General features: G+C 38.3%; 1 protein-coding gene across 2 annotated transcripts in view; it reads right to left on the bottom strand.

The window, feature by feature from the left end:
* Positions 1-14,777, bottom strand: part of LOC118840108 (limbic system associated membrane protein) — an 837,829-nt gene that overhangs the window by 31,659 nt on the left and 791,393 nt on the right. Inside the window, exon 7 of one of the 2 annotated variants that reach the window (XM_036747612.1) lies at positions 6,735-6,770. The exons of the other annotated variant lie outside the window; for it this stretch is intronic. Within the exon in view, the coding sequence (XP_036603507.1) occupies positions 6,735-6,770 (36 nt within the window). The remainder of the gene's footprint in view (positions 1-6,734; positions 6,771-14,777) is intronic. 2 annotated transcript variants of the gene reach the window in all.

Genomic DNA, 14,777 nt, shown 5'->3' with positions numbered 1-14,777 from the left:
GAAGGAGGTCCTGGGTAAGAAACTCCTACCTGTGCAAAGTGGTAATGGTTGGCAACTCATAGTCTTGGTGACTTTCTTTAGGTACTGAGAAGATAAGTGATATGATGTGTTAGAGACATGACTTGAACATAGATAAGTCCTCCTGACACTGAAGCCAGCTGTCTATTATACTGTGCTGCCATATGTAAATATGTATGTAGATATATTGTCCATACATGTAGAAATACCTATTTACACATAATAATATGAGTATTAATAATAGCTAACATTTATGTAACATTTTAAGGTTTGCAAAGTGCTTTACATACATTATCTCATCTGAGCACAAAAATTCTATGAGGTAGGTCCTAGTATTACTCATAGTTTACAAATGAGGAAACAAGTTGCAAGAAACTGACATACAGACACAGACACACACACATAATGGTGATAAGTAATGTGGATTAAAAAAATCTTTCAACTTTTCAGAACTCTTTATATATGTGTGGACCTATCAAATGAGCATATTATCAATCAACAAACAATTTTCAAGCACTTATTGCTAGGCATTGAGATGCATGTAAATATGTATCTTTTATATAAATTTGTACACATATACATAGATGCAGATTTGCATTATACTATGTTTAAAGACACATTTTGTGTACACCTATACATACTTGTGTGTTTACATATTTATACATTTTCTGTCATTTTGGATTAGCTATGTTTCCTCCATTAAGATGCACTGACTATAATCCTTTTAGGGTAAGTTCTTCAGATTGTGATCAAGATCACGGCAATGGCATCAACCACTCAAGATTTTTAGCTTTCTCTGTTGTCATTTTATCAAACAATGCTTTGAGGCACTTGGAATTTTGAATCTATGCATAAATACAAATATAGATCTATAAATGTCAAAACATATGCACGTAACACACATTCTGTGTGTTCATGCTCATATATATCTGTGTGTATATTTCCTGTTAAGGAATTATCATAACAAAGACGTAAAAAGCCATCCATCCTTTGCATTGTAGGTGGGGTTTCTGGAGGAATGAATGTAGCTTCACTGGCATTCATTTACATGAAATAGTCTGTTTGTAGTTTTTTTTTCTTTAATCTTGCTATGTTTTCATTATTGTGGGAACTAACAAAAATAATCCATTCCAGCAAATGCTAGGTCAGACATCCCCCTACTTTGGGAAGAAAGTTTTTGCTGATGCCAAGATCTATGCGCATATGTGTGTGTGTGTGTGTGTGTGTGTGTGTGTGTGTGTGTGTGTGTGTAGAGATAGAAATATGGACATATATATGGCTACATATATACAAACATATTATATATATACACATATACATATAGATATATAGATATATATACACACACATATATAATACATATACAGCTATATAATATTTTAATATCACTTCAGTAGTAAAAATCCAGACTGTTTTGTTATGGGTATTTTAGCTCAATAGCATTCCTTTCTCCAGGCCTTATACCTGTGCCATCACTGAACATTCTGGAGAGCACCAAAGGTTAATGGAAACAGTGTGCCCTCATTAAGCTCTATTTGTGGGAAGGAGCTGGTAGCTTATATTATGAGGTGTCCAGAGAGTGAAATGCCACTAACACACCATGAATATTGAGCATTGATCATACATCTGGCCTCTGTGTAATGTTGTAAAAGTGCCCAAACCCTACTAGAGATTAGTGATTTAAAAAATAAAAATCAAATAATGACAATTGTGCATCTGAATATGACTACTCTTAGTTTCATAAGAACCTTTCTTCCAAGGAATTCAAAAATCCATGAGTGCTAGTCTATGCATTCTTAAAGCACTACTGGAAAAGTGTGCACAGGTTACATTCCCATTTAAAAGATGGAGAAAATAAAACAGAAAATCATGCAAGCGATTATCTGAGACTAATAGAAATGTACATGTAAACAAATTTGGGTGAATCTGAGTTTCAGTTTATAAGTATTTTAGGTAGCTGAAGCTATGTTTAATTAAAGAAAGCTTTTGTGTATATGCCTATAGGAATGTATGCATGAAAGATGTGTAATTTTATCAGTGTTGAGAATTCACTGCACCATCACAGATAGTAACTAATCTATGCTTTCAAGATCAGAGGATCATAGATTTAGAGTTGTAAGGTGTGGAGTCTTAGAGGTCATCAGGTACAGCCCCATCATTTGGAGGGTGAAGGAGAAAAGTGAGCGTCAATGAGGTTAAACAACTTGCATGATTAATAGAGGCAGAGCTGAGATGGAACCCAAGTGCCTCTTCTGATGTCAAATCTTTATGGCCTAGTAATGTGGCTGAGACACACAGAGCTTAAGTGGCTATAGGGGGTCACACAGCTATTAAGCATTAGAGATGGGATTTGAACTCAGGTCCTCCAGACTTGGAATTCTATCTACTACACCACGCTGTTTTTGTGTATTTGAATATAGGCACTGAAAAAAAACATGTTTCTGTTGGGGGTAACCACGTGTATCTTCATAGGGAGACCACTATGTATAGTGCATTATTAAAATGGGATTTTTAGTTACAATTATCAAACGAGAGAGAAAGCTGGCACGCCATTTGTTCAGAAGAGGTAACATGTCTGTTGTAATAAGGAACTGGAGGGCTTACTCATTAATACTCTAGGTGATGTCCTAGAGGGAATGAATGGAGCTGTATAGCCATCTGCATGGAATGGGATGTTTGCAGTATTTTCTATCCTGTTACCTTTCCATCACAGTGGCAGCTGACACAGATAATCCATTCCCACAAGTACCAGGTGGGGGCAGGAAGGTGTCTTCCCTCCTCTGTCTGTGGGACACAGGCTTTGCTGATGCCAGGGTCTGTCAGCATGTACATCAGACTCTACTCAGAAGGGAAATATGCCAGGCTGACTTAGAGTTTCTGCAAGCTTGGTTTGTTTGTGAGATTTTTTTAGAGAGCTTTAGACAGCTGTATTAATCATGCAAACCCAGCCATGTGCAATGTGTTTTATCAACAGAAAAACAGGGACTGAATAGTAACCAGCTCCTGAAAAGACCCAGTGCAAAGCCTGAGTCTAGAAGATAAACCAAACATTTCCCGAACCCACTTGCCATTCTGGGTTAGTGAATGGAAAGGCTGTTCCCTTGGGATAATAATCAGATGGGAGGCAAATTTGTTAGACAAAATTCCAAAGTGATTTACAAAGTAGAAATGGCTGGAGAAAAGGTGAACTGAGCACAGAGGAGAACAGTCTTTTTGCTCATTTTAGTCAAGTGGATGTTTCATATAAGAACTCAAAAAGACAGCAATGGTAGCAGATTTCCACCACCCCATCCCCACAGCCCTTCATATCGCTTTTACTTTCTAAGGCAGGTTCCAGCACAGAATCGTTCTGGGGTGGGAGATTCTATAAACTCATTGCCTTCATCAGTGAATACTATATTAAATACTATATTAAAGAAAACTTACACCTAAGGGATTGAGAGTGGCAGTACTAATATCACCAAGTGTTCAGAATGAGGCCTTAGGAGATGGTGTGAAGTCTAACAAAAATGAGGAGTGTTTTCCTAGCCTTTCAGATCCACCTATGCCTCTCTCTTCTCCTTTTATAATTCACCATGTTCTCTGCAGTGATGCAGTCAGGAGAGGGTTATGCAAATATATGCAATCCAAGACTCATTTCAGAATAAATAAATCTAAATTAAAATTAATGAAAAAACACCTAACAGAAACAGATCGAGCAATGAGCTAAGGGTGGAAAAAAATGAGGTGGGAGGGCATACTGTCTTCTGTTTTAGGAAAAGGATGAGGGAAATTTTTAAAAATTTGATTGGCCGTGGCAAATGCAAGCCAATCTTTGGTGTCATTGCAGCTACTAATGTTATTATTGCTACTGCAGAAAAATCAAGCGATGTGATGAGAGAAACTCAAGGGAAATCCTTCTGAGTTATTGAGACTTGTTTTTGTTTAATCACAGCTTGAAAGGGGCTTAGGACAAGGTTCCTGCTGAGACACTGATGTTTGAAACCAAGTCTGCCTGATGAGCCATCCAGGGTGGGGTTGGAGGGGAAAGCTTCACATGAGATGTATTAACAGAAAGAAATTGGAATTAAATGCATATTTTTATTAAAGTGAAAAAGCAGGGAGAAAAAATATCTTTAGACTGTGAGGAGAGAAAATTATCTCAAGAATTGTGTTTCTTCATACATGAGTTCAAAGCACTTAGTGTCATTCAATAACCAATAATTATTTAAAGTGTCAGTAAAGCAAGTTTCAAATTCAGGGGGACGAAACAGACCTATGAATAGATCACCCCAAGATACCTTAAATTCCAAGATGACGGTTAAAACATGTTCTCCATAGAGGTTGTTAAGTGTCGAGTCAGAACAGGAAGAGGGATAACTAAATCTTATGACAGATGTTGACTTCTACCTGGGCTAGCAAGAGGATGAAGACAGTGATTTCAGCTCTCATTTGTCCATTTCATTATCGGGAATACAAGACTTGTTGAGGAGGAAGTTTTGTCTCTGTTCCAGATGATTCGCACCAGTTACCTCAGATCTCATTGAATAGCTTCCCAATTCCCACCACCAGCAACCCAAAGCATTAGTAATAGGTTAAACTAGAACACTACTAGCTATTTGAACTAAGAGAAAACTAACTACAGTCTATCTAGAATGTGAGATGAAACTAGGGCCATTCTCCAATCAACACTGGGGAGGGACATGGGGATTGTAAAGTTCTCACTATTCTAAGGGCTCTCTTCCCACTCCAGTCAATTTCATTTAATCCATTTCTCTTTCTGAATGGCATATGAATTATTCCTCTGGATGCTTTTTTTTCTTATGTTAAGGCATGATTCAATGAAATCGTTGAACTGGCAAAAGTGGCTGGCAAACAGTATCCACAAAGTATGCATAAGGTTTTAGGGAAATTAGGCAATGTTCACCTTTGAATGTAGGTGAATAGATTGAATAGAATTGCCTCTTTGAAAATGTTATCCTCCAGGATAAAATGTTTCTGTGCACGTGCTGCACATGAAGATGTTTGCAAAATGGTGATTCATTCCCCTACAACTCCAAGACAAAAAGACTTATAATAAATATGGTCTTTCAAAAAACCCAAATAAAACATTTTTAATGAATGCTAACTTGGTGATAAATAAAGGAAATACATCCTTTTTTAAGAAGTATCTTTTATGTTTGTTGTGTCCTCAATTAGTCTTTTTTTCTGATCATTCAGGTGAGCCTGGCCCTTCAAAGAAATAGGAACTCTGGCATATTCTACTCTGAACTGGAAAGGCTTTGAGTAAAAGTCTTAAGACTTTATGTTTATCATCTGGGGACCAACCTAGCTAAGTATTTCTCTTTTTTTGGTTGTTTTTAGGCCGAAGCAAGTCACAAAATTGTCTAGTAAATACATATGAAGGTTACCATCTGTACCAGTGGAGGTAGTATTCCTTACAGTCTTTTGAATTATGGAAATAAAAAGTATTTTGGTGTTTGGGGCAAGACAGGCTTTGTATATGTTCCTATGGAAATTTCTGCTGTAGCAGGGCTTCTTTTTTTCTATTATTTATGTGAATGTATATTCTAAATCTGCTTAAAGGTTGATTGATGCTCTTTTGTTGAATTAGGAAGTGATCATTTGTAGTCAGTGTAAGAAATCCTTTGATTAATTTTTAAAATGCACATAAAATATGTTTGCAATGAATTTAGACATATTTATGAAAAATAAATTATTGGTAATTTTTAAAACTAGGGCAAAATGGGTACAGGTATTCAGTTCTGATGAGTCTTAAAGCATGATTCTTGCTAGCTCAAGCAGCAGCACTGTACCTTTAATTCACTGTCTGAGTATATTTCATTTATGGTGCATACAATAATCATGTTTAATTGGATTTATTTTTTCACACTCTGCCCCTCATGGCCTACTTTCCTACTTTTTTCAGCTCTTTGAGGGATAGTTGCAAATCACTTTCTGGGATTTAATTTTAATGGTAGGTTGGTTTCATTTTGGACTTTTCTTTCTTATTTTTTTCAACCTTGCTTAAATTTTATTTGCCAATTTGCTTTTAAATAGCCTTAAGTTATAGGGCTGTGGCTGTAGCTTGCATCTAAATGTAATACAGATGGCATAATTTAACTAGATTGTCTATGCAGAGATTTGTTAAAAAGAACACAAAATGTTCACCTTGGTTTCTTTGCCTTTACCTTCAAGAAGATCAAGTCACAACTTATGTCCTAAAAATATCTAATTCAGATAATATGACAAACTGGGCAATACATGAAAAATGTTTCCCACTAATTTTATCAATACATTTTGGTTCAGATTGGCTAAGTCCCCAGATGTGGGGGTAGTTTATCTATTCTTGTCTTTTGGGGATTCAGAAACTAGGCTGACTTTCACATAAAAAGGGAGATTAGGGTAGTTAGCTGCTGCTAAGAAATAAAAAAAAGTCTTTGAACAGCTTTATTTCTGGATATTTGGAACTGTCACTGTGACTCCTGATCAAATACCAGCAGGCCAAACAGCAGCAGCAAAGTGTAGAAATACTTTAAACAGGGTCACTGAACTATATCATGCCTATCAGGTCTGAAGGGGTAGCTATCATTGGTGTTCTAGCTGGAGTTATAAGGAAGAAGAGTGATTCTTATTGAACATGAATTTTGTGAATTGGTTTCCCCTCCCTAGGTTTAAACATGAAGATGATGGAGAATGACCCTGCAATAGCACAGTGTGATAGAAACCATACTGACCTTGATTAGGGTTGGGGATTGTGGGTAAAACTCGCTCTGAAGGGGGAAAAACAGTCAGTGTCATGGAGAAAAATATATACAAGTGAGCTTCTCATTTCTAACTATAAAGCAAATATAAAACAGATGACTCTCCATCCTAACTGGATTTCAGAAATGGAAGGTGTGATTCCACTGACAGGTCATGTTGTATGTCCCCTGTTGATAGTAGAGTACCAAAGAGAGCTATCCAATGAAAATAAAATATTATCTGTAAAATGGCGAGAAAAACAGAACAAACCAAACGAAAATAACTTTATATTAAGTAGGAGTATTAAATGGCTCCCACCTTTTGTTAGGAAAACTATCATCCAGTTGAAGATCCAATATAAAAGTAATATTGTTTGACAAAGGCCATTTGGGGTTCTGGCCACCATTGTTCAACTAGTCCTGATGGAGCACATGACATACCAACCCTACTTCCCACTGTACTGATTTCTGAATTCTAGTCTCACCGCTGGACAGTGGAGCTGCATTGGCTATAGTTCCTCCTCTTGAATCCTCATACCAACTTTAATTGGCCCTTCTCTACAGCCCTACTTCAACCCTCTTCACCCAATCCACTGTATGGAATACTTACAATTCTCCACATATTGCACTTCGTCATCAAGCATCTTAACTAACGTGTTTTTACTTCTTCATTTTCACCAACACAGCTATCATAACTATTACACCCCATAAAACTTGGCAATGTTTCACATTCCCTAAGACATACAGCTATCACATTTAAGTTCTAACATTTTCTTTCCCATAGCCTCTTCCACATTGAAGATACGAGTAAAAAGAAGTGTTTCTGTGTGTATGTTTCACATGTTTGTAATAAACAGGCATATGTATGTGCATATATTCTTACTTTACTTTAAGTACATATACGTATAACACTTTTTTTCCTGTTTCCCAACTCACACACGAATATTACCTCCCTGTCTTAGAAACTAAGTTTTTGACAGTCAAGCAAACTTGTCAGAAAGTTTGACTTTGGTCAGGCTAGAGAGGGATGCTTCATCTTATGGATAAATGCAAAGTTTGTGTGCCCTGTATGTGACTTTTAAAAACCTGAACAGAGAGTGTGTTCATGTCAATTTAAAAAGGCTTTATCATATACCTACTATGTGCAAGGCATCACTCTAGGCACTGAGGATGCAAAGACACAAAGTGGCACTGTTTGAACCAGCCATTCTGTTCAATATCCTACCTCACCTCTCACAGGTTATTCATCTTATCTCAAAACCCACGTTGAATTGTAACACTTCCTACAGGTTCTCTCAGAAAGGTCACTCACTGAATTGAGCCTCCTGTCTTCTATTACTTTTGTTCCCCTCAGCTAAATGCATCTCAGGCATCCCTCTTTCCCTCTCTAACTACAATGCTGGGGACACCTTGCAAATATCTATTTGTTTCTATACCTAGCCTAGGTTTGTGATTGCACTGATCAAGGGAACTCTCAGATTATGAAACTACTTCTGCCCAAACAGGTTGGCTCTCTATGTGCTATCATTCTCCTCTCCTCTCCCATCCTCGCCCTGCCCCGCCCCGCCCCGCCCCACCCCGCCTCGCCTTTCCTCTCCTCTCCCTTCCTCTCTTCCCCTCTCCCTCTTTCTATATAGATGGATGTAGCTGTATTGCTCTGTGTGTGTGTGTGTGTGTGTTTGTGTGTGTGCAAGCACATCTTTTCTATTTTGTCATCTTCTACTCTAAGCTATGGAAAGTAAGTTGGACTTTGTAAGGACACAACTTCTGATTACATTTCGGTCACTCAAAATCTGGGATGCCAGAGATAGTGCTAGGCTTAGTGTGGTTTAGCTGAAAGTTTTAGCCTCAGATGATGAGTTTCCTAAGCATGTTACAATGCAGCCGGTCAATAATAACTCAACGAACAATTGGGACTTACTTATCCAAGTGTCAAGTAGACAATTCAAACTTCTACTGGTTATTTGACATTACATCTCCAGCCTAGAAAATAAATATCTAGGCTTTTCATAGCATTTATGTAGCAGTAGGTGAACACTGTCCTATGTGCTACCCCATCTACCTTATTTTATTATTACTATTATTATTCAGGCTGTTTAAATGGTTCGGCTTAATATTTTCTTCTCGTACTGTTCACAGTTGGGTAAATGCTCTCTGCCCTCATTTTTACATGGCCATTTATAACATTGCTAAGTCATTTCTCCCACCTTCTATTCATCACCCTTTCAATTTCTTCTCAGCTTATTATCATCACTTTAGCTCCACCCTGTAATCATCATTTCCTCCTTATCACACCTTATTAGTTATTTTATTCTCTTAATTCTATCCCACTGCCTGATCACTCCCTAGTCTCTTCTCCGTCCCAGCTTTTTAGCTTCACTCTTCAATTATCTCCCCACTGCCATTATTATTTTCCCACTCCATCCCATTATACCTGTAGTCATTATTACATCTCTGGTTTCATGGACAACTGTAAGAGTGGAAATGAAACAGGATGTAGTAAGTAGCTTTTGCATGGAAAATAAGCCATAGAAACTTTCAGTCCCAGTTTTGCTCAGGGTACTAATCACATTGGTCTGCTCTCTGGGTTTTGGAGGTGGCTAACACTATTGTGGGGCAGCACAACTCAACAATAGACCAACAAGGTAATCAGAGTCTCACTCTCAACTTTAACTACAAATCCAAAACCTAGATTTGGAAGGGACATTAGAAGTCATGCAGTCCAACTCCTATTCAATTTAAATCCTCTCTACAATATCCCTGACAAGTGGTCATCCAATCTCTGCTGTAGGGGGTGTATTTGATTCAGGAGAAAGCCAGCTCTAATTGTTAGGAAATTTTTACTTATGTTGAAATGAAATCTGCCTCTCTATAAATTCTACCCATTGGTCTTTTAGGATCAAACAGAATTCAATCTAACCTCCTCCTTGTTCAGCAACCATTTAAATTCTTACTAATACCTAGTATATTTCTCCTGAGTCTCTTCTTCTTCAGTCTACCTTCTCACAATTTCCCACATTAGTCCCTTTCTCCATTTGTACCACAACCATCACCTTTTGTCTAGACCAGGGGTGGGGAACCTGTGGCCTTGAGGCCACATGTAGACCCATAGGTCCTTAAGTGCGGCCCTTTGACTGAATCCAAACATCACAGAACAAATTCCCTTAATAAAAGGATTTGTTCTGTAAAACTTGGACTCAATCGAAAGATCACACCCAAGGACCTAAAAGGCCACATGTAGTTTCTTGGTTCACAGGTTCCCCACCCCTGGGAGACTATTGAAATTGCCTCCTAACTGGTTTTTCCCTTTATCTACTGTCTCTGCTCTCCAATCCAATCTCCATATATCTTCCAAATTAATATTCCTAAAATACAGCCCAGACTCTGCCACTCCCCTACTTTTTTTTTTCCAAGAAGCTTCAATGATTCTCCACTGGCTCTAAGATAAAATACCTATGTTTCTGTTTGGCATCTAAAATACCTTACAATGGGGCAGCTAGGTGGTGCAGTAAGTAGAGTACTGGCCCTGGAGTCAGGAGGACCTGAGTTCAAATCCAGCCTCAGACACTTGACACACTAGCTGTGTAACCTTGGCCAAGTCACTTAACTGCAACTGCCCTGCCTTCCCCCCTCTAAAATTAAAAAAAATGTTAAAAAACTTTATAATCTCCCATGAACCTATCTTTCTAGGCTAATTATATATTACCTCCCCTGCTCAATTCTACCTTTCAGACAAATTATGTTACTTGCTCCCTTTACATGACATTCCATCTCCCCTCTTCATGTCTTTGCACAGGCTGTACCCCCATGTCTGGAATTCTATCTCTCCTCATATCTGTCTCTTGGAACCTTAAGTTCCCTTTAAGGCTCAGTTCAAGTGCTATCTTTTTAGAGTAGCCTCTCAGGTCCAAAAGCTTGTCCCATGCATCCACCTAACAGGGATCACTTGGCGGGGAGGGACAGAGAGAGAGAGAGAGAGCAAGAGAGACAGAGACAGAGAGACAGAGACAGAGACAGAAAGAGGCGGACAGACTGAGAGGGATTGATTTTATTTGTCTGTGTACCTGTTGTATTCCCTCAGTAGCACGTAAGTTCTTTGAGGGCAGGACCTGTCCGAATTTTTGTATTAGAATTTCCAGCACCAGTATAGTGGTTGGCACATAGTATATCCTTAATACATGCTTATTGTTTGATTGGTTATTGGATACATATTCCTATTTTCTTCAATAGGTCTATTTTTGGGGATAGACTCCAGTCCCCTTATCACCTGGCTACACACCTCTGCATGTATTCTGCCTTATCAGAGTCCTACTCAAAATGTGGCACCTAGAACTAGTCACAGTCCACTAGGTGGTCTGATAAGGTCAGAATACAAAGCGACTATTCTTTCCTTCCTTCTTGATGCTGAACCTGTATTAAAACAGCTTAAAATTACATGATCTGTTTTGGCTACTACCAATGCCATCTTGCAAATTCCATTTGGAACTTGACTAAAGCCCAAGATATTTTATAATGGGATATTAAAAAGTATCAGCTTACTGGGACTTCAACTAGTATAAATTTTTAAACATGGAAGTTCCAAGCAAAGCAATAATGAGTTGATTAGGAGAGAGGATTCCTTTTGGGCTTCCCTGAAGTTCATGAGTTGTTGGGGGGCCAGTATTTAATCCCCTGGCACCAGCAATTTTTTTTTGAGAAAGATCATAATGACCTTGAAAATGATTGATTAAAAAAAAGATTAATGGCTGGTTCTTTGAAGACAGGTGTTCCTTGATTTGAGGCCAGCTCTCTCTGTGCCTACACCAAGCTGCCTCTCCAAACAAAATGAAGGAAAGGAAAAACCTAGCACACTATGACAAGGTGTAATACACAAAGCAGAAACAGGAAAAGGAAGGAAGGGAGGAAGAAAGGAAGGAAGTGAGGAAGCGAGGAAGGAAGGGTGGGAGGAAGGAAGGGAGGAAGGGAGGGAGGAAGAAAGGAAGGGAGGGAGGAAGGGAGGGAGGAAGAGAGGGAGGAAGGGAGGGAGGAAGAGAGGGAGGAAGGGAGGGAGGAAGAGAGGAAGGGAGGGAGAAATGGAGGAAGGAAGGAAAGGAAGCAAAGGAAGGAAGACAATTTTTACGAAGTCTGAAGAAGAACATGCTTAAGATTTTGTATATTTCTGACTGTTTGGGGTACGAGAATTACGAGAAAACATGAAAAGCTACAGGAAAAAAAAGAGACAGTCCATTGACTTGGGGAGGAAAAAAATGACTTTTACAAAAGTTCTTTTTTTAAATAAATCATTTCCATTTCTGAAACTCTGTTCCCTACTTTTTGTTCTCAATGTCTTAACGAGAAGTAGGAAAACGGGCAAAAGAAGAACAGGTGACCCTGATTTGACACTGCATTCAAAATCACAGTGGACACGGTAAAAAAAATCTACTGACTCCCCGAAATGATGAATAATCAGAAACTCTTCCAGGGATTTGAGCAGGAGCTTATACCTGCTGCTGCCTGGGTCTGGCAGAGGCTTTGCCAGCTGCCTCTTCTCCTCCAGATTGGCTTAGTCAGCAGAGTACCCCACTGCCCACACAGTGCTCACAGTCAGTGCTCACCAGAGAGAATGTGGTTCCTAGGCACTGTCTCGCTGCCTGGCCTGATGTAAATTGGGCATTATGATAAGGAAAAATACAAATGCATCTAAGGGCACTGGAAGAATATGCTTCCTTCCTTCTTTTCTTAATTAAGTCCTCTCTATGTGTTTGTGAACATGTGAAGTGGTCACTGTATCTTTTGGTACAGTGTACATATGCTATCACTGAGTGGCAATTTTTCACCATACCTCTGCAGGAAGAAACAATGTACCCTTCAAAACTGAACAAGGAAGGGAATTTACACGATATTCCTGTTTCAGGAGCAGCAAAGGACTTTGTTTTAAAATTTTTCAACCTGCTTTTCCACTTCCCTGCCTGTGATATGAAGAACAGATAATTTGGCTTATTATTTAGATTTTTAATAGCACTTTTCCACAGGTCTGTGGCTATTTAACTCCCCGATAGATATCAAGCTTCATAACTTTCTAATGAAGCAGGTAATCAATTCCAAACAGCATGCTAAATATAAGTTCTGAAACTGTGAGCAGATCAAGTGTACCATCAACTGATAATAATGATTAATAATATTACAATAATGATTAATATTCATTATATATAGCTAGCATTTGCATAGTCCTTTAAGGTTTATAAAGTATTTTTACATGTTATCTCATTTGAGCCTCATAATAACACTGTGAATTATGTGCTATCATTATGCCCACTTTATAGATGAGTCAACAAGCTCAGCAAGGTTAAGTGACCCAAGGTTAAGTGATCTGTTCAGGGTCACAAAGCTAGTAGGCAGATGTCTGTGGCAGAATTTGAATTCAATTCTAGTTGACTTCAAGTTCCACACTCTATCCACCCTTACCATTTTATTTAATTTTAAGGATGGATATATTTTATTAAAGTTCAATTTGGATCAATTAATCAGGAAGCATTTATTATGTGATTATTATCTCCAAGGACAACGAGGGTATTTAAAATGTATCCCCAATTTCTCATCTGTAGCCTCACTAGCCAATACCTCAGAGCAATGTTTGTCAAACAATATCACAAAGATCTGAAACACCTCAAGATTATATTTTAATGGACCTTATGTTTGTTTATAGGCATTAAATATAATAACTTTAGAATATTTTACTACCAGAGTTCTGGCAAAGTTTTGTTTAAACCAAAGGGTTTCACCGCGGAGAAAAATTCTAAGAACCATTACTCTAGAGCAGGGCTGTCCAAAATGCAGCCTGTGGGCCACGGCCCACAGTGTGATTTATATGGCCTGCCTACAAGCACAGAAATTTACATAAATTCTTTAGTAAACAACGACCAGCTACAGCAGCGCTCTCACTAAAATGGCAAATCAAAATATATTGTCTATTGTTTCAAAAAAATCTAAGGTTGGACAGCCCTGCTCTAGAGTATTATGGCTTCTCTTTCGTCTTTAGGGTTTCTTTGATGAATCTCTTTGGAAGATTTAAGAATGAGGTAAAAACCTCTTGCTACTACAATTATTATGTGTGGAATTGGACTCTCTTCTTCACTGGCAGGCTACTACTGTCTCCATTCTCTTTGGGTGTACACATCCGATCCCTCTCCTTTTCAGTCTCTCGTATTTCCTAGCCCATTTTTGCCCCTTTCTCATAAGAACTTAGCTGTCAAGTATTTTCTTTTCAAGGTGGAATATAAGTGAAAGGATCCATTGATATAATTTGATCGTTACCCGTTTCCTTTCATCAATCAACTTCAGCTGTCCTCCCAATCTCCCCTTTCTCCCTCAACCTCCAGGTTTCAGCATTCATTCTTATTCAGATGAGTCCTCCTCCCCAACCCTCACCCACCTCCCCTCAAAATCCAAGTTCAATAGCTTATGTTGCTTTTGCTACTACATAAGAACTCACTAGTGTCAGGAATAAAGTAGGGATGTACATTTCTTAAATAACCTTTTGGTGTCTTAGGGGTTATTGATGTCTGCAGCGGTAGTAGGAAACAGTGATGTTCAGTCTTGGGAGACAAGTAAAGAAGGACATGAATTTTAAACTTCATGTTGACAAAGCATTTGTGTACCCATGTCACATTAAACTGTCACTGACTGAAGTCAATGAGAGTTATGAATGACAAACTGAAGGCCAAATTTAGTGTGGTTAACACACACACACACACACACACACATACACATATGCATACATGCACCTGAATTTAGATTCTGAACATTTTTAAAGTGGTTCAAATAGTACACTGCAAGAGGGCCATTATTTGAATTTTTTAAAGAATTCCTTTCAGGAGGGCTCACTCAAGTATGGCTTAAGGGAAAAAAATGCTCAACAATCAATTCATCTTATACTTCTGCACATATACACTGACATACCCATAGACATAGTATTTCTGAATTGCACTTGTGCAGACATCTCCTAGCAATTTAAACAGTCATTTGATTATACTCCATTTGTTCTATTGATCCTTTGAC

This window comes from Trichosurus vulpecula, chromosome 2, assembly GCF_011100635.1.
Source record: "Trichosurus vulpecula isolate mTriVul1 chromosome 2, mTriVul1.pri, whole genome shotgun sequence".
Classification (NCBI taxonomy): Eukaryota; Metazoa; Chordata; class Mammalia; order Diprotodontia; family Phalangeridae; genus Trichosurus; species Trichosurus vulpecula.
The sequence above is the reverse complement of the archived record's forward strand: the minus strand, read 5'-3'. Positions and strand labels throughout refer to the sequence as shown.